Source organism: Pteronotus mesoamericanus, unplaced genomic scaffold (genome assembly GCF_021234165.1).
Source record: "Pteronotus mesoamericanus isolate MK-2021 breed Mesoamerican mustached bat unplaced genomic scaffold, CSHL_Meso_final scaffold_167, whole genome shotgun sequence".
Taxonomy (NCBI): Eukaryota; Metazoa; Chordata; class Mammalia; order Chiroptera; family Mormoopidae; genus Pteronotus; species Pteronotus mesoamericanus.
In genome coordinates, this window is record NW_026555308.1 from 12,384,750 (window position 1) to 12,402,832 (window position 18,083).

The 18,083-nt window shown below is 44.5% G+C and overlaps 1 protein-coding gene across 3 annotated transcripts in view; it reads right to left on the reverse strand.

The window, feature by feature from the left end:
• Positions 1-2,843: 2,843 nt before the first annotated feature.
• The window catches only part of MARF1 (meiosis regulator and mRNA stability factor 1), a 43,276-nt gene continuing 28,036 nt past the window's right edge, over positions 2,844-18,083 (reverse strand). For all 3 annotated transcript variants that reach the window (XM_054589619.1, XM_054589618.1, XM_054589617.1), the window contains exons 20-27: positions 17,219-17,421; positions 16,329-16,556; positions 12,619-12,849; positions 10,349-10,561; positions 9,102-9,162; positions 8,917-9,015; positions 7,127-7,297; positions 2,844-5,377 (exon numbers count right to left, since the gene is read on the reverse strand). In XM_054589619.1, coding sequence (XP_054445594.1) covers positions 5,136-5,377; positions 7,127-7,297; positions 8,917-9,015; positions 9,102-9,162; positions 10,349-10,561; positions 12,619-12,849; positions 16,329-16,556; positions 17,219-17,421 — 1,448 coding nt within the window. In that variant the 3' untranslated portion in view covers positions 2,844-5,135. The remainder of the gene's footprint in view (positions 5,378-7,126; positions 7,298-8,916; positions 9,016-9,101; positions 9,163-10,348; positions 10,562-12,618; positions 12,850-16,328; positions 16,557-17,218; positions 17,422-18,083) is intronic.

Sequence of the window (18,083 nt, forward strand, 5' to 3'; positions counted from 1 at the left end):
CAACCCTCACAGGTTTTTACCTCCAGAGGTTTTGAGGCTTTCTTTTCCTGCACTGGAACCCTGGGTTGCACAGTCTGTCTTGCTTCCCAGCTATTCCTCCCAGTTTATCCTCAGGCAAATGTGGGACCCCCAGTCCGCCAGCCACTGCCTTGCTGCACGTCCTCTCCACCCCAGCTGCTCATCTCTGCCCCTCCTACCAGTCTGGACCAATGTTTCTTCTTCTAACTCCTTGGTTGTCAGACCTCCATACAGTTGAATTTTCTGGCAGTTCTGGTTGTTTTTTATTTTTAAATTTGTTGTCCTTCTTTTGGTTGTGTGAGGAGGCAAAGTATGTCTACTTACACCTCTACCTTGGCTGGAAGTTGGCAGCCTGCATTTTAAACATGTTTCCTTGGCAATGAGATGTCCTCTCTGATTGGAGAACTGCTCCCACTGAGGGGTCTTCCTGCCTGGTCCCCAGAGTCCTGCTGCCACGGGGGAGGCGGGAAGGTACAGCTGGGCCCACATATTACTCTTTAGTCTTATGGGCACTCCTTTGTAGGTAACGGTCTCCCTTTCTCTTGCTGCTGGCGCAGTGCCTAGCACCCTTGTGGTAACCTCAGTAAAGACTGGACTTGGGAGCTGTGTAGACCAGGGCCTCCAGCCTAGCTTTGCCACAGAGCAACTTGGGCAGTGGCTTAGCCTCTCCAGCCTCACTTTCCCCATCTGTAACCCAGTGGGAGGGAGGAGGGGGGCTTGGTCCAGCTGTCTTTAAGGGCCCTTTCAGCTTTGAAGCTTGGTTGTTGGCTCTGAGTGTTAAGCTCAGGACCCCTTCCCTCCCATCTGAGAAGCTGGAGAGGATGTCTTCGGCTTCCTGTGTCAATCACTAACTCATTCATCAAATACTTATGGGTCATTTAGAAGGTAGGGTCTGTGCCTTGCCTCTAATAGGAAATGATGGGAGGTCACTTCCTTGATTAGCAGACTGGAGGTTCTCCTTGCTCGTTTGATGAACTAGGCTGCCATTCTGAGGCAGCCCTTGTGGCAGCAAACTGTGAGTGACCTCTAGGATTTGCAGCTGACAGCCATCAAAACCTCGGGCCTTCAGTTGGGAGAGCGGGGAGGTGGGGGAGGGTCAGCAGGGTCAGACCTCAGAGTCCATGCCCAGCCCTGCATCTGGGAAGGCTTTCAGGCAGAGAGGGAAGGGGAAGAGGCCTTCACATGAGCCGCCTGCAGTGGTGGGAAGACATGGTGCCAGGGTCTACCCTGCCGGCCTGCATCACCCCAACCCCAGCTGTGCTGCTGGCTGGTGCACTGCTGTGGCGCGGCACTTAGCTTCCACCTGCGGTTGCTTCTTCCCCCTTTCCCTCCTCCGTGCCCCAAGTCCCCCATTTCCAAATCCTTCCTTCTCAGAAAATGTGAATTCTTCTCATCTTGCTAAGGAAAGTTCATCTCCTCATCCAACCCACCTGAAGAGTGAGGGGGTTCTCTCTTCTTGCTGCTCTGTAATTTGCCAAATTCATCCCAAAGGCAACCGGTTTCCTCATATTCCAACCGAAGCTGTTTCGCAGGTGTGCCTACCTCCCAAAGACTAGAACTCTCCCAGGAAAGAGATTTGACACTTGGCACCGAAAGTATTAATTCAAACAAGCAAATTGGACCTGTCCTCTCTGCATCTCTCCCCATGGAGTTAGAAGAGGGCGATGCTGCAATCACATCAGCAGCTGGGAGATGGGCCAGCTACTGGACAAGCCTGATGGAAAGCAATGGGGGGAGTGCCAGGCCAAGGAAAGCGGTGGTGAGGACCACGCTGGCTGGTTTATAGGGCAGTGAGTCAGGGGCCCTTCTCCTCCCCCAGCCCTGGAGCCAGTATATGACCTGTCCCAATCTGCAGAGCAAGTGGAGGCTACAGCAGGTCACTGGTGTGGGAGGAAGCAGGGATGCTTCTGAGCCATGACTCAGTCTTTGCTGACTCAAGCAGGTAGAAATCAAATCTCAAAGCACGATGCTCCTTGTGATGAGACAGATATGGTTAACTGCACATCTGGATGCAGGTCCTAGATCACATCTCTTCTGCATGGACAGGTCTGCTCTCACTCGGCCATCTTTTAAGCTACCTTCTCCAGACCAGATGGGTAATGCACAAGGATAAATGCAAAGCCCCGTTTCAAACTCTAAACTAGACCTCCATTCTTCCCTGCCCTGCTCTAAAGGGGCACGGTAGCAGCTCCAGTTTTTCTGCAAAAGTTTGCTACCATGAGAGATGGCTTGAAAGGCTTGCCAAAGGATTTCAGGTTTCTTAATGTTGGTCTTTTAAAAATTGCACTTCATCAAGAGGCAATTTACCCAAACATTCAAGTCTCTTCTAGGTCCTTTCATATTCATACAAGGGGGTGAGCGGTAATGGTCTGGGGTGGGGGGGACGGGCTCCACAATGGAAGTTTATGAAAGAAAAGAAGTGTTTTCCAAATGGGCTTATTCAAAAAGCATGCCCAGCAATGACCAAGGCCAAGGTGGCCTGTAAAATGGGTTTGTTTTTCCAAAAGGGGAGAGCCTAGAAATTATTCCAGTTTTACAACCGGAGCAATTTGTGGTTTTTATTTCCCCCACACATGATTATGACCTGGAACTACGTTGGAAACCTCGGAGGGTCCTGAATCTCAAGGGCCCATGTCCAGTCACCTGCCAGGGCTGGATGACAAATTCAAAGGGCCTCCCAAATGTCAGACCGATTTGTGTTCCACCTCAAATTTTCAGAAAGGGTGAGAAGTTGGTGGAACCAAAATGAAAAGATGACACAACTAGGCTGGTTTATAATCCCTCCCCTCCAACACTCACTCACTTGGAGAATTCAAATTGGATGCTTGCTTATAACGTTTATTGACAACTGTTTGGTCCCAACACACAAAACAGCACTTGAACCACAAAAAAAGTGTTCAAACAAAGTAGACAGTTGAGAAAAACATCTTTCCCCCAAGCCCAATCCAAAACAAACAGTGCAAGACGGGAAAGGGGGTTTTGGTGATAACGTATGTCTTTTTTTAAAGATAAATCTAATCTGGTACATCTTTCCACCCAGAAATAAAGAATTTCATTGTCTTAATTCTCATACATCATTTTGTCACATCATTTCATTAAGCCTCTGGATAAAAAAATAGATAGCAATTGACTGGCCATTGCAGAATACATTACGAACACAATGAACTTCCACTGTATCTTCCCACCTTCAAACAGCAAGTGTCAGAGTCACACACGCATCCTAGGCTGACTGGCGACTCCAGTGAATGGTGCGGCCACACTCACATGAGAGCACATAACTTCAGTCTCTTCTTTGTTTGCCACCCAAAGAAGCTGCTCTTTGAGACTGTCCCTTGTGACTTGTAATGGTTCCTTGTGATTTACGTTTTTAAAATCCACAGTTCTTTACATGAGAGCAAAACTAAAGTCCAAGTGTGCAAACTCAGCCTTATGAAATCTTGGAATAAGGCAACTGATTTCTCAAAACTAACTATATCACATTGTTTAAAAGCTTCTTTTAAAAAATTGCACATTTTGCATTGTACTTCCTGGCACGCTGTCTGTAGAGGAAATGCCTTCAGAGGGATTTGCAGAGTGCCACCATGCTTAGAAGGCTTTTCCCGTGTAGTTCCATCTTGATTGGGGCTGTGTCTTGAGAACTGGGAATCACTGGCTTCATAGAAAAGATTTGGGGAACAAAAATCTAACTTGTAAAAATCTCTTTATAGCCCTTATTTTGTGGCATTTTATCAAAATGCTGGCTATAAAATCAGAGCCCATTTTCTGGCTTTCCAGAAATTACAAAATATAAACATTTCCCCAAAGGAAACCATCTAATGAGTGGAAGACCTTTTGCCAACAGGTTCTCTCTGCTCTATGAATGCATCCGCCTTTTGCCCAACAAATACAACCCATTGTAAATGTCAGGCTTCTCCAGGAGGGGTGAGAGACCACCAGTCTGCCTCAGCCACCTCGGGGCGAAGGTCATTCCACAGGGCAGTGCTCTCTCAAAGGCTGGCTTTTCCCAAATACCAACATCAGCTACCACAAAGAAACTGAACATGCTTCCAGCAGTGAGAAGTAACTGAGTTAAAGTAGACACTATTCGGACACACAAATATATACACTTACAGCTTCCCAACTATCAAAACCAGCGTTAAGTTGATCAACCTTGGCCTTTATATGTTTAGATAGAATTTCTGTGTGTTCCCAGTGGAAAGAGTATCAATACTGCCCCTGATTTGTAATTTATGCATTGCATATTTTAGAAAATCAGACACTCTTCCCAACGTTGCCTCTTGACACACAATAATGTGTGTTGGACTTCAAATGCTGACTTTAAATTCACGACACTAACACCATCCATCTCCTTTCCCTTTACCTAAGGTATATCAAGCTGGAACTTGACATAAAAAGGGAAGCTTAAATCATCCTCAACTTTCTAGAAAGCTCCTAAATGGATCCCCAAAGTGGAAACATTTAAAAAATTTTGGGATGAAACCACATTTGTCAACTACAGACAGAGTTAAATAAAAAACAAGGCACTCTTACAAGTCACATGGAAGCCAGAAACCTTCACATCCAACCTGAAAATACATTCTTTCCTCCCGGCCCACCCTTCCTCAGTGTGTGAACACGCAGGGTCACTGAACAAGCTTTGCTTCAAGACACATCATGCATATGATTTATACTGTCTGAAAATATCAGTAAGCAAAGGCTTAGAGACTATGTTATGCTACATGGAGGATTATACCACTGGTGTGGCTTAATGGAAGTAAAACTACTTCCTCCAGCTGAGTTCTTACTGCTTCCTTCTTACAGAACACCACTGTATTTCATAATAATTAAGAAAAATTTGATAAAATATATTAAGAATTTTTTAACAAATGCCAGAAGTGTTTTTTCTTCTTCAAATAATTGGGGTAGTAAAAAAAAGAGAAAGAAAGAAAGAAGGAAAAAACCAGCTCAAAGCTGTGTTCAATGTGAAAGGAACAAAACACTATGGAATACATCTAAAGATGAAGGAAGTGGCTTCTGGGGGGTTTTCATTAAAACGGCAAAGGCTGTGTTTTTTGAGCCCACTTTTGTGTGCAGAATCAGACAGTGTTTTCCCATCTTAATTCTATGTCCAAAATGAGTCAAAGCTTGGTTATAGGTGCAAAGGAAAAGTTGGCTGCCAATTTTACTCTATTTTTGGGTTGCTTTTTGGCTGGGCTTTCCACAGGGTCCTTGCTGAGCGGCGACTCTGGGGCTTCCGAGGGGCAGGGAGGCACTGGAACAGCGGCTGAGACGCAGGAGGAGCTGGAGTCAGAGGTCGGCTTTTTGTTATTTCCTGGTACTGGAATTTCAATTTTCTCTTCTTGGTTTAAACTCTTAATTTCTGTAAACCCAGAAAGGCAAACAGATTCAGTTCTAAACCTATAAGAAGGGTTGGTTTTCAGTTTCTCACATTTGCACAAAAAATATTTTAAAAATAACCCCCAAATACCACACCCATGGCCCTATTTACTTCTTAGTTGTGTGGCCAATATTACATGTCACACAAATATCTATAAACTACATCTCAGCTCTCTCCTGGATTACGAAGAATTAGAGATCCTCATTTTTGGCTACAAATCAATAGGCAATGACTTAAAAACACTTTTTTCCCCACTTTGGATTCTCTGCCCACTCACTGTCTCTGTCAGGTAGTGAAGGATCCGTAAGCCACGCGTGACTTAAGGACTTTCAGACCCGCAGGGGGCGCAAGCCCATTCCACTGACAGAGGACCTTACTCTGCGGATCTAAGGTCAGGGTGGGGAGTACGCAGGGAGTGGCACCGAGTCCTAACTGCCCTAGAAAATCCAGGAAGGCAAATGCAGCCGGTCTGCCTGTGATGCTCCAGATGCCCTTTCTCTAGCCAACCCACAGGTATTACTCTGCTGTACATACAGAGCCATGCTGCTCGGGAGAGATGCACTGTTATTCATTAGACTCCCCTTGTATGGGCAAGGGGCTCTCACACCAAAGGCACACAGAAGGTGAGAGTGGCAGTGGGGACAGCAGAGGCCCAGCTCCCTTCTCCGGCTGACATACTCACCGAGGAGAATGGCAGGCAGCACTGCCCACACCATTCCAATTATTTGTTTCTCTCTTGTCACACACGAATGGCTGGTGTACAGTGTGATTCATGTATACTAAACGCACCAAGGCTACAACCCCACGGAAGAACTAATACCAATGTGCCACCAGTTCTAGTCATGCATGCCAGGGGCTGGGCCTTCCAGTGTCAGAAGCCGGGCCATGGTTCCCCGTCTCCTATTTTCCAGATAAACAGCCTCAGTTCTTTCTCTGGGCAGCAGTGCCGAATGCTGCATAAGACGATGAAGGGCTATGAAGTCCACCCAGTGGTCACGAGGCTGTCTCTGGGGTCCCCCGGAAAGCCGCATTAGCAGGGTGGGAAAGGTCTGGTTCCAACAGTGAAGATGACAAGGGGAATTCCTCGTCGGAGCAGGGGAGCCATCCTCTCAGAGCAGGTGAGACAGCAGAAAGAGAAGAGGCCTTGGGTTCAAGCTTAACTCTGCTACTTCCTAGCCAGGCAGCCTGGAGCCAGATTCATCTGTAGTCATGACACATGCTACTGTGTCTAACCTGCAGAGCGCGGGGGAGAACTAAATGTCTGCGTCTGTCAGCCCCAGCCTAGGGTCGGCACACGGAGAGCCGGGCAGTGCCGGTCCGAGTCAGTGCTCGACCCCATCAGCTTCCTCTTGACTCTGCGCAGTCTGGACAAAGATTGTCCCCTCCCTCCCCTACTCATACCCTCACAAAGCCCTGTACCCTCTGGACTCATTCTGGACAACCTGCAAGGGGTGACATGTATATTTGGTGACGAGTGTGCCTCCTTTACAGCTCAGCTACGTCATCTCTCATGACTCACCATCATTCCCTTGCTCACTCCCCAAGCCACCTCGGGCTATAAACCAAATTGTGGAGGAACCTGAGCAGGAAGGCTCCTAAATAATCAGCACAGGCATTCTGTGCCTGGAAAAGTAAAATTTCTCTCCACCTCTAACCACCACTGAATATACTGGCATTGTGGTTTTACTTTTTAAGCCCACAGAGAAATGCCCACAACAGAGAACATCCTACCAGAAGGCTCTTGAGGGTGTTCCTCAAACTGAATGAGATCAGCAGACTGAAGGACGACAGGATCTGGTCTCAGCTGAGGGGACGGCAGGCAGGAAGGGACAGGCGCACAGAGGAGGTCCACAGGGGAGTCGCTGGTCAGGCGGAGAAGCTCCTGCTCTGGGTGACAGGGCCCTGCACAGGGAAGGCAGGCTGTGACTCTGCTCGGGACAGCAGTCTGCCACGAGTCTGTGCGTGAGGCTTTCTTTCAAAGCCTTAAAGATGAAATACATCAGGATATACTTAGAACTCATGGTTTTTAAAAAAGCGATTAAAAATCTGGGTCTCTCTTTGGTAAGTGAAATGCCACAAGCCAGGATCTCCCCAGGGCCCCATCTGAGAAAAAGGGTTCTGCAGTCAGATTCCAAACAAGGGAAATAAAACACCCTTAGAAAGGGTGAAAAGTAGTTAAAAGAGCAAAGCTCAGCATTACAAGACTTGGGTCCAAGTCCTGTCACTTACTAGCCAAGTGATCTTGAGTAAGCTACTTAACCTTTGGGAATTCTAAATAATGTATTTCTTTTTAGAAAGAGGGGAAGGGAGGGGAAGAAACATCAATGTGAGGAAGACACATCAATCTGTTGCCTCTCGCACTCCCCGACTGGGGACTGGCCTGCAACCCAGGCATGTGCCCTAACTGGGAATCGAATTGGTGACCTTTCAGCTTGCGGGCATGTGCCCATCCCACAGAGCCACACCAGCCGGCACTGCTCAGAATTTTAGTTCCTTGTTTGTAGAATGCAGGTAACTACTCCTAAAGGTTGTGACACCTGAGAGATGAGTTATATTAAGGTGATTTATAAAATGTTAAATGTTGCATAACTGAACTATAAACATAGAACACAGTAACACTATCTAATGACTTGCATGTCCAATGAAGATAAAATTCTCATACACAGCAACAGATTCAAAAGTCTCAATATAAAATTGCGATAGGTCGCAAGTGAGCTGATTTCTATCTACAGAGATAGTTCAATGTAAAATTTAAGTGACTCAATGTTGTTTGGAGTAACATTAATGAATTACTATCAAGTCTTTCCCAGGGGTGTCCTGCGAAAAAGACTCTCCTTGACCCAACTTTAGGTAGGCTCCTCTTAGTCCCTTCTCCACTAGACCTCGACCTTGGCCTTCCATGTCTGACCTGTCCTTGCTGAATCTTAGCAAGAATCTTGGGCAGTCAGTTTATAGTGAATCTTCCAGCTTCGCAATCTGGTCAGGTTATCCAACCACCACCCCACCACTGCGATGTCTAAGTCCTTGGCCTGCCTTCAGCAACAATCCTCTTAGGTCAGTTCAGCTAGAATCCTCCTACCCCTGACGTCTCCCTCTTGGTAATTTTCCATCCACTGACATCTTCACTCTGTTCCTTGAATATAAATTCCCCCTTGTCCTCGCTGTTTTCAGAGTTGAGCTTGATCCCTCTCCCCTGGTGCAGCAGAGCTGAACCTCTCACAATAGTCACGAACTACTGTTTTAACAAGAGTGTCAGAATAATTTTTTCCTTTAACATCTGAACTGGGTTGACATGTTGCCATTTTGGGAGTGCCAACATCCCTTAAGAACCTTAACCAGTCAACTATAAAATGCCATCAAATGTAGGCCAGTTTTTTTCTGTTACTAACCTAATACTTTGAAAAAGTGTATGAATACTTTAATAAATGAAAATGACCCACTGACATCCCTTCTACCCCATCCCTACTCCAAGTCATTTCTCCTAGAATTTCATCAGCTTTGCTTTGTCTTTCCTCTCTTACCATCACCACCTGCTCCAAGTTTGATTTCCGAGGCTGTGCAAGATTTAGGCACCTCCGGGATATGCTCAGTAGCCGAGGACAAGTTTGAACTCAAATGACCTAGAGGACAAAGAGCGCCTGTCAGAGGGAGAAGTCAGTGAGAGAACCAGGACTCCTGAAGGGGTAAGGGATGTGTGCTTACTTACTTTTCATGTCATTTTTTAACACTACAATTCTCTTATGACCATGTCCTTTTATCCAGACCACCTGCATACAAGACATACTACTGGTTAAGCAATGGAAAAGGAGGGGAGATAAGCCCTAAAATTCAGGAATAATGTGACCTGTGTCTGCCTTAGACATACTAGCATTCAGAACTGAATTAATGCCAAGAAAAAAAAAATTCTATACTCTTTACTTTTTAAAGCAATAGAGGCTGGCAGAAACATGTCCCTTATAAAAAGCTGTGTAGTCTTAAAATCGTGACACTCGGCTTTAAAAATATTCTTTATGGCTTTTAAAAAGACTGTCTTCCAAACACCAGTTCTGGTGTATAAACGAAGATAGTTCTCACATGAGAGCCCTTATTATTTTTTTCCAGAAACTAAGGACACGAAAAGAATTAACAGGAATTTCCCAGGCTCCCCAAATTAAGTTCATTACCCTTATCCTAAACCAAAGTCCTTTACCTAATGACGCTGGCTCTCCGCCACCTCCGCCCAGCCCTGGGCTCCCCGAGCTCCCCCGCAGGCATTCGTCACTGAGCCACCGACCTCAGCTCCCATGTGTCCTAACCTTCTTTCTTTATGATTTTCACTCGGGCTCAGTCCCTTCACAACTCTCACCCTGACCTGGGCAATCACTTGAGTCCTGGCCAAGCTCCCTCTTCCCCTCCCTTTTCTCTCAACTCTGCTATGCACAGCAGTGACTGTGGTGTTTTTCACGTGCAAACCCGCGGCTCCTCTGCTCGCTCCTCACTCAGGCCAGCTCCTAACCTGGAGGGGCAGAGCCGTCCGCAACTGAGCTCTTACTTCACTGTCAGGCGTCTGCTCACGCCATCCCCTCTGCCCGGACCGCCCTCGCCCCGCCTCGTCACGTGGTTAACTCCTACACATGCTCGACCCCTTGGCTCTGGTACCCCCCATGCCTGCCCGTGGCCCCCCTCAGTGTGCCCACTCTTTGCTGCACTGACGTTGACTCATTACCTGCTGGGTGTCCTGAGCCTCCATTACCCAACACCTTCCTGAGGGCAGGGTCTAGGACTTACTCACCTGGCATATGGGAATTTAATAAAGGTTTGCACAAAGGAGAAGCACTAAAATCATTCATCTTATGCAAACTGTATGTTATGAAAGTATCTGTTCAAAATGCCTGCCATTCCTTGCTCTGTTCAAGAGAGTACACCTGTGGCTCTCCAGGAAGATAGTTTCCAAGAAGCTCGGAAAACACCCACCTGTGGGATCGCTCCCAAGAGCTCCTCGACACTACTGTAGCCGTAAGTCTTGGGTAGCAGTGTTTCTCCGACATACTTGGTATAGGCCACAGAAAATTCATGAAGGAAAAGCTGCTGGTAGTGGTAAGTATGAAGTAAAGACCGTACATTCTTGGCAAACAAATACAGACTTGTGAGCTTCACACACTCCTCTGTCTTATCATTAGTGAAAACCTGGTCCAAGAGAAAAACACAGCATTAGACACTTCCAGAGTGACTCCCCCTGGCCTACAGGGGAGGGCTTCCAGCTGGGGGTTACAAGGTGCTGGCACCTTGACTAGTCAACTTGAAAAATGGACAAAAAGCCAAGAAGGGGGTGGGGGGATTCATTCAAGAAATTCCCTCCCAGAGAAAGATGAAGCCTTGAGCAAACCTGAGTTCTATCTGCGAGTCTAAAAAGCAGCAGTCTGGATAAACAGTGTGCCAGAAAGAAGAAAACTGGTAAACCTGGGGTTTCAAAGAAGATTGGCATGAAGGGTGGAAGGGAAACGCTTCGGTAGAGAGAGATTTCTCAGACCTAGGGACTGAGGCCACCAAACCTCATTTCCCAAAGTGGTGTTTCAAAGAACACGGTGGTGCAGGTTGATGAGATTAGCATTGTTTTAAAAAACAACAGTGAAATCAACAAGGGAAAATAGCCCAAAGCTCTTCTATTCTCAAGTAAATTAAGCAAATTTCTTCCCATAAACCATTTCAGGATCTTTAATGTGCACTGCGATTCTGCAAGAGAAGGGACATTTGCCAGCCTTACCTCGTCATGGAAAGCCTTTTGTCCTGAACATCCATTTACATGCCTAGAACTGGTATTCACATTATAGATGATTAACAGAGTTCAGAAAATGTTCAATTTGATATTGTGAAAGAAAGCCAGAGTTGGACAATAGTTAAAGTGGTAAAAATAGTTTTTATTTGGAACTGTTGCAACAGGGGAAGAGAAAAAACCTTAGTATAGAACTGGGCTCAATTTCAAATACAGCTGACCCTTAAACAACACAGGCTTGAACTGCACGGGTCCACTTATATGTTGGTATTTTTTCACTGAATACACCTACTGTTTTTGATCTGTAGTTGAGAGTCCACACATGCACAGAGCTGGCTGTATGCACTGATCTATGCTCTTTATACAGGAGACAAACGTCTGTGGACTTTTGTATCTGTGGGGGTCCTGGAACCAATCCCCTGTAGATACTAAGGGACAACTTAAATTTTGGGGGAGTCAAAAGTTATATACACGGGTTTTTGGCTGTGCGGGGGCGGGGGGGTGATATCCCTAATCCCCAGGTTATTCAAGGATCAACTGTTTAACAAAGAAAAATGGGGATTTATAGCCAAGGAAGGAGGGTATTGGTAGATGGAAAATTCCTAAGACATCATTATTAACTGACACCCAAGGTTAAGATCTGGTCTGGAAGGCTGCTCAGGGTAGCCCGACTAAAGTTTGGCCAAGGAGAGACTTTTCTGTCAATATTTTTTTGTTATTTAATTATCAACCACATGGTTATATGAGAACAATGGTATATTATTCTTTTTGTACATTGCTGGTTTTTATTGGTGAGTATCCTACTTAGAATCCCTTTCTTTTGGGTGATCATATTAGGGTTTTGGTATTTAAGTTATTTTGGCTTCATAAAATGAAGTCGTGAGCTTGCACCTTTTTTTTCCAAGTGGCTTAGAATACTTTTTAAGAAGTTGGAGCTATGTGTTCTTTGAGGGTTAGTTAAAATCCAATTATTAACTCATCTGGTCCTGGTGCCTTTTTCAGCAGTAAAACTTCAATGCTACTTAAGGCCTCCTTTGTGGTAACTGGTCTAATTTTTAACTTCAAGTCAATTTTGATAATTTTTTTCTAGAATCTTGTCTATTTATTCTCTAACAATTATTCTAATGATGAAGTGCCATTCTTGAAAAGCTCCCAGGGTGACTGCCAGTCAGTCTTCCCTTCTGACCTGTATCTGACCGGTAAGTCACATGGAGATACTATATAACCCATCTAATTCAGAGAGGGGGCACAGTAGCAAAATCCAGCCTGGTGCAGGACAAGAGCACCCCAGTTCAAGAATCAGGAGGCCAGGACAGGGTGCCTGCACCACTGTAAGCCTCTGTTCAACTATAAAATGACCAACCAATCCCTTCCAGCTGTACACCCTCTAACCCACACCACTAGGTAATCCAGAAATACCCAATACAACAATTTCATTACAATGATTCTAAAGAACCATTAGCACTCATACCTCAACTAAGTAAGGCAGACTCTTCAGAAGTTCAGTCAAGGTCATGAATCCATATTCAAGGGGGTTGAGAGGAGTGCTATGGGTAGCTTCATAATGCCTCTTGAGCTCATCAACAGAAAGATAGGTGTCTCCTTCCCAAGACATCAACAATACCAGCAACTGGGCAGTAAGAGAGCGCAGGGACTTGCGGTTGACCAGCTGGATCTGTCTGCCAGATTCCATATCAGTAACCTGGGGAAGGCAAGAATTCAAACTTATCCAAGCTCAAGAGAGACAACCTGGGTCGCACCCAGCTCAGTTAGTTTAATTTTTACTAATGAGATTCATAGAGGAAAAACCTCGAATTCTTACTCTTAAATTGAAGTAAAGTGAGTAGGTTTGTTTTCATCTTCGTTGGGACACTAGACCAAAACTTCAAGTGAGACTGGAGCAGAAATGATTCTCTCCCCTCCTGCTGGTCCATAGCCAGAAACTTCCATCAATACCACCCCCTCTCTTAGGATATTCTTTCCACTGCCCCCTAAGGGAAGGAAATAAGACTAGCCAGTCGGCATTCACTGGTCCAAGCTTGTGAATTAAAGGTTGCTGGGCTGGGCTGGGGGTGGTTACACTGTAGGCGACACTCCAGACGGCTGCTCTACAGACAGGACTTTGCCCGCACGTTGTCCCAGAAGCTAGACTGGGGAGGCGACAGAAAGCCCACTCTGACGACAAGGCCCACTCTAACTGCAAGGCAAGCTGCATTCTTCTTGTCTATCATTCCTTGCCAAAAAGCTGTCTGATTTTCAGGTCTGATTACGTCTACTCCATTCTTTCTGATTCTCAAAAGATAAAGGATTTCTGTTTTTAAGCATACTGGGAGGGAACCTTGGAAAAAAGACCTCGGTTACCATTTGGGGATCAAACAACATGCGAATGAACAAGCCCTGGGTGACTAAGACCCATAGGCCTCGGGCAGGGGTAGATGAGTATGAAAATTGAGCCTTCACTGAAACTAAAACAGGCAGAGCTTCAGCATACATACTGCTTAGCCTTGGCAGGCAGACCAGTATTTACTATTACTGCTGTTTTTCCCTTTTTATAGCTTTCCACCTGGGGTTTTGGATCCTCAGTGGCAGAGAGGTGAGGGGCTCTTGAGCAGAGAACCCAGTTCCAGTGTATCTTTGGTTCTGATGTTCACCTAGAACCAAGGCAGGAGGCCAGTGGGTAGACCATCTTCCACCCTCACAATTCCACTTATCAAGATTATGGATTTGTGGAGATTTACACTATACATTTCCTCTGCAGGCATGGGGTTCAGTCAATCTTAGATGCCCAGACCATTATTATTACTCTAGCCTTTTAAGGAGAAAAAGCAAAAACCAACTCCTTTGATGTTACTTAGATACATCTCTTAATTCTCAACCCTGGCTACAACATTAGAATCACCCAGGAAGCTTATAAGAAATGCCGGTGCTCAGAGCACTTGACCTATATAAGAATCTCAGAGGCAGGGGTAGAGTCCGGGCATTGGCATTTCCCAGAAGCTCCCCGGAGGCTTCTAGTGTGCAGCTGGAACAGCCTCTCTCATCTTTTCCCATCTCCATTGCTCAGAGCCAAGCTTCCTAATTATTCACCCTTATTCATCAAAGTCTGTGGCCATGGCTTAGATTTTTCCTCTCCACCAAGCCCACCGCTGCCAACATCCTGGGTGACTGAGCATCCAGGGGGCCTGCCCCACACCATGGCCTTTCAGCGCCTCAACTGCCTCATCTCCAGTGACATCCCTCCTACTTGATTCTACTCCAGACTCCCATCTTCAGGGTCACACTTGGGATCTTGTCATTGCCCACTTCCAAAATAACTCAGGCAGACCTCCCCATGCAACCTGCATGCAAACGAAGTCTAGAGCAGACTCTGGGTGGGAGAAAAGAGATTCGATTACCTTTCCGCAACCTCACCAGCAGTGACTCCTGTTTTCTCCCTTCTTTTATTCGTCTTGGCATGATGGGCCATTAATTCGTTAACATTCATGTCAATACTCTAAAATCCTTTGTCCCTGTGCCTTTTCATTGTTACCTCCGGGCAAAGTCTCACCTTAAACCTAACTATATGCTTTCTTGAGCTGCACCTAAGCAGCCACGCCACGATTTTCTCCCGAGTCAATCTAAAAGCACAGACTTCCAGTAAGATCTCCAGACTCCCAGCACCCCTGCTGGATTTGCTGGTCGCTCTTCCACTTACCACCATGACAATTTCAGACCTTCTCCATGCTCTTCAATCTTGAATCCTATCTCTTTCTTCCTCTCTCTAAGCAATGCTCTCACTTGACAGATAAATAGCTCTTGGAAGAAAACGCCCTCCTTTTCCTGGTGACAAACATCAAATTTACCTGTATCTGCATCCACTCTACCTTCCTTCTATCCAAATAAAAATACTAATACCTGAGCCATCCCTCCTTCCACTGCATGGCAACTCCCGTAACTCCTGCCGCTTCAGGGCCTGCACCAATAGCTCCTTCTCATCTTTGCTTTCTTGTACTCAAGAAGGATCTACTATCCTTCTCAGTTCTGTACTTTGCTGTGTAAATGTGCACTCATGTTTTTGGCCCAAACTTTCGGGGGGGGGGGGGAATCTTTCTTTTAATTTTTTAATTCAATTGTTGGTTTATTTATATTTAGAGACTTGTTTTTTGTATTATAAAGGAGTTTTAGTATTTATTTTTGAACACAGTATGGTACAAGAAATTTTATGTAACAAATAATTACAAAACACAAGAAGATACAATGGTATTTCAGGTACTACCCATGCATAATACACATCCTTATTTTTCCCTCAAAAATTTGGAAAAAATTGTGAGCATTATACACGGCAAAATAAGGAAGCTCTCAAAAATGCTCACTTAGCTAGGTCCAAAGGCCACAGTAGCCCTGGTCTCACTTGCCCTCTCACTTGCACGTGATGCTGCTGGCCATTCCTCCTCCTTAGTCTTCAACGCTCCACACCTAATGTTCTTCCTACTCCCCAGCAGTTACCTACTAGTCTCCTGTGAAGGTTTTTCCTCCCTTGACCGAGTACCTAGATTCCTTCCAGGCCTGTGACTGGGGCTGCCACCACTCTGTAAGTTTTTCTTCCCATTTCTTCCTCCCTGCAGGGAGTTTTCTTGGTTCTGTGGTAAATGCAGCCTGAAAAGTCTCCAGCTGCTATGCCTGGGACTGGGAGGCTCAGTTCAGTGCAGGGCAGGGAAGAAGAGGGAGGGACCCTCTCAATTCCAGAGTTACCAGCAACGAAGGCAATTCTCAGTCCTAGCTTACTCCTACAGCGACTCCTGAAGTGAGTCAAAATCTGGAAGGGAGATGAGATCTGTAATTACAGTCTTCTCAAAACTTCAGAGACGAAGACCTATTTAGAAGGATCCAACTTCAGGTCAGCAGTACTGAGACTGACACAACTGAGAATAAACACCCTGGGATAAAACAGTGACCTCATTAGTTCAAGGAGACATTACTTTGGCAAGGCCACTAATAAACACGCAAAAGCAAGACCAAAGATCTAACCTGCCAAACCCAAATCATCTTCTATGGCCTCATAAAGTATTAACAGCACACAAAGCAAGTCGTGAAGCAGTCAGTAGTGTGACATATAACTACAGAAATGCTACAGCACACACGAACTATCCCAATGGAGATTATGCCACAAGTGTTATGCCATGAAAAAGAAAATCTGTTTACCTTTACAACATGGCAGAGTTTCTGTGTTAAAGCTGAAATTGAACTGACATCATAGTCTTGGAGACGAAATGTGTAACCAAAGGTTTTAGCATATTCTGTGAGCAGATCTGACATCATAAGGCAGTTGTCTTTTTGGGACCGAAGGAGTTTAACAAACTGAGCAGCTAGAGCTTTGAATCGTTCTACCTCTGTCAAAGTGAGGATTTTTTCTTCTCCACATTCCAATACCTTGGAAAACACACAGGAGGAGGACAAGAACACTGGAAAAGTTATGATTGTTCATGGAATTAAATGGCATGAAAATGTATACAATTAGTAATTACAAAGCATTTTAGTGTTGTTTAATGAATACAGTTTCAATGTTGAAAGATTAAAAAGTTCTGGAACTTTTTTGCACAACGGTGTAAATATATTTAACATAACTGAACTGTACACTTAAAAATAGTTAAGTAGGTAATGTGTAAACCACATAAATTGTTTTAAAGTATAAAAAGCCCTCCGAGGGTCAAAAATGGTGACATTAATAAAAGTCAACAATAGAAATCTGGTTTAAGTTACCAATGATTTATAAGCTAAGCATTTGTATCACCTTATGTTTCATTCCTCTCTCCAATATAACAGATTTAAGTATGGAGCTAATGAAAGAATATTCAACTTAAAAATTTAGAGTATTTAATCTTTGTTTCAATTACCCTAAAACAAGTTTGAAGAATGATTTGTTTCTATATTGAAGTACAAAACCCACATTTACCTACATACTAATAAGCCAACAACACAGCTTCTCTGTTAGAAATATTTCAAATTTTCATCCTATTTCATAACTCCGTACTTCTGAGGAAAATAAAATTTCCCCATATATTGTTCATAAAAAATATAATTTCTTCCCTTACTTGTAGAATATCGGGTATGGCTTCAAAAAGTTCAAGTAGTTTGGTAAACCCATAGTATGAGAGTTTGCACTGCCGGCCAAAGTGGTGATGGTAAGAGGGGATGAACTTATTAAAGGGCATCCGGAAGTGGGGCTGGTGCCTCAGCAAATCAACAACATCCTGGGAGAACTGTTTTGTCCTTTCTATTTCATCCTGGGTTCGTTCTTTAAAAAAAACAAAAAACCACACAAACACAAATCACAAATCTTCTTCTACCCATTTGTGTTTAATATTATTACTGTAGTTAGTCCTATGCATGGATTACAAGAGATATTATTATCTTTGCCTTCCAAACACATACAACCAAAAACAAACACACTCCTCTCTCTTTGCACATGGTTTTCAAACTCATTCAACAGCAGAACGCCAGGAAGTCAGGATACTATTATGTATACAATGAAAGACACGTACACACACACACATACCTGTGTAACTTCATTTTATAAGCTAGAAATAATTTCTCTAGCCACTCCCACCCCATGTATAAATATGACACACACACACACAGGTCTCTATACTTGAAAAATGTAGAAATTATTTCTATGAAATCACACTTCTGAATATTCACATGCTTTTTGTTATTTCATCTGATCCTCACTTAAAATTGCTAGCAGAAAAGATTGCCAGGCATCCAAAGTTTAACAAAAAGACGGGAGAAAAGGTTTAAACTTGCCATTTTGTTTCTATTAATTTTTAAACTAAAACTAAAGAGACTGACATTACTCACTGCAGTTTTTAAATTCTATGATTTCATGGGTATCAGTGTTGTGTAGGAGCACAATTTAAGAAAAGCAGTGATCAATAATAGTGGGAGAACATGACAGTA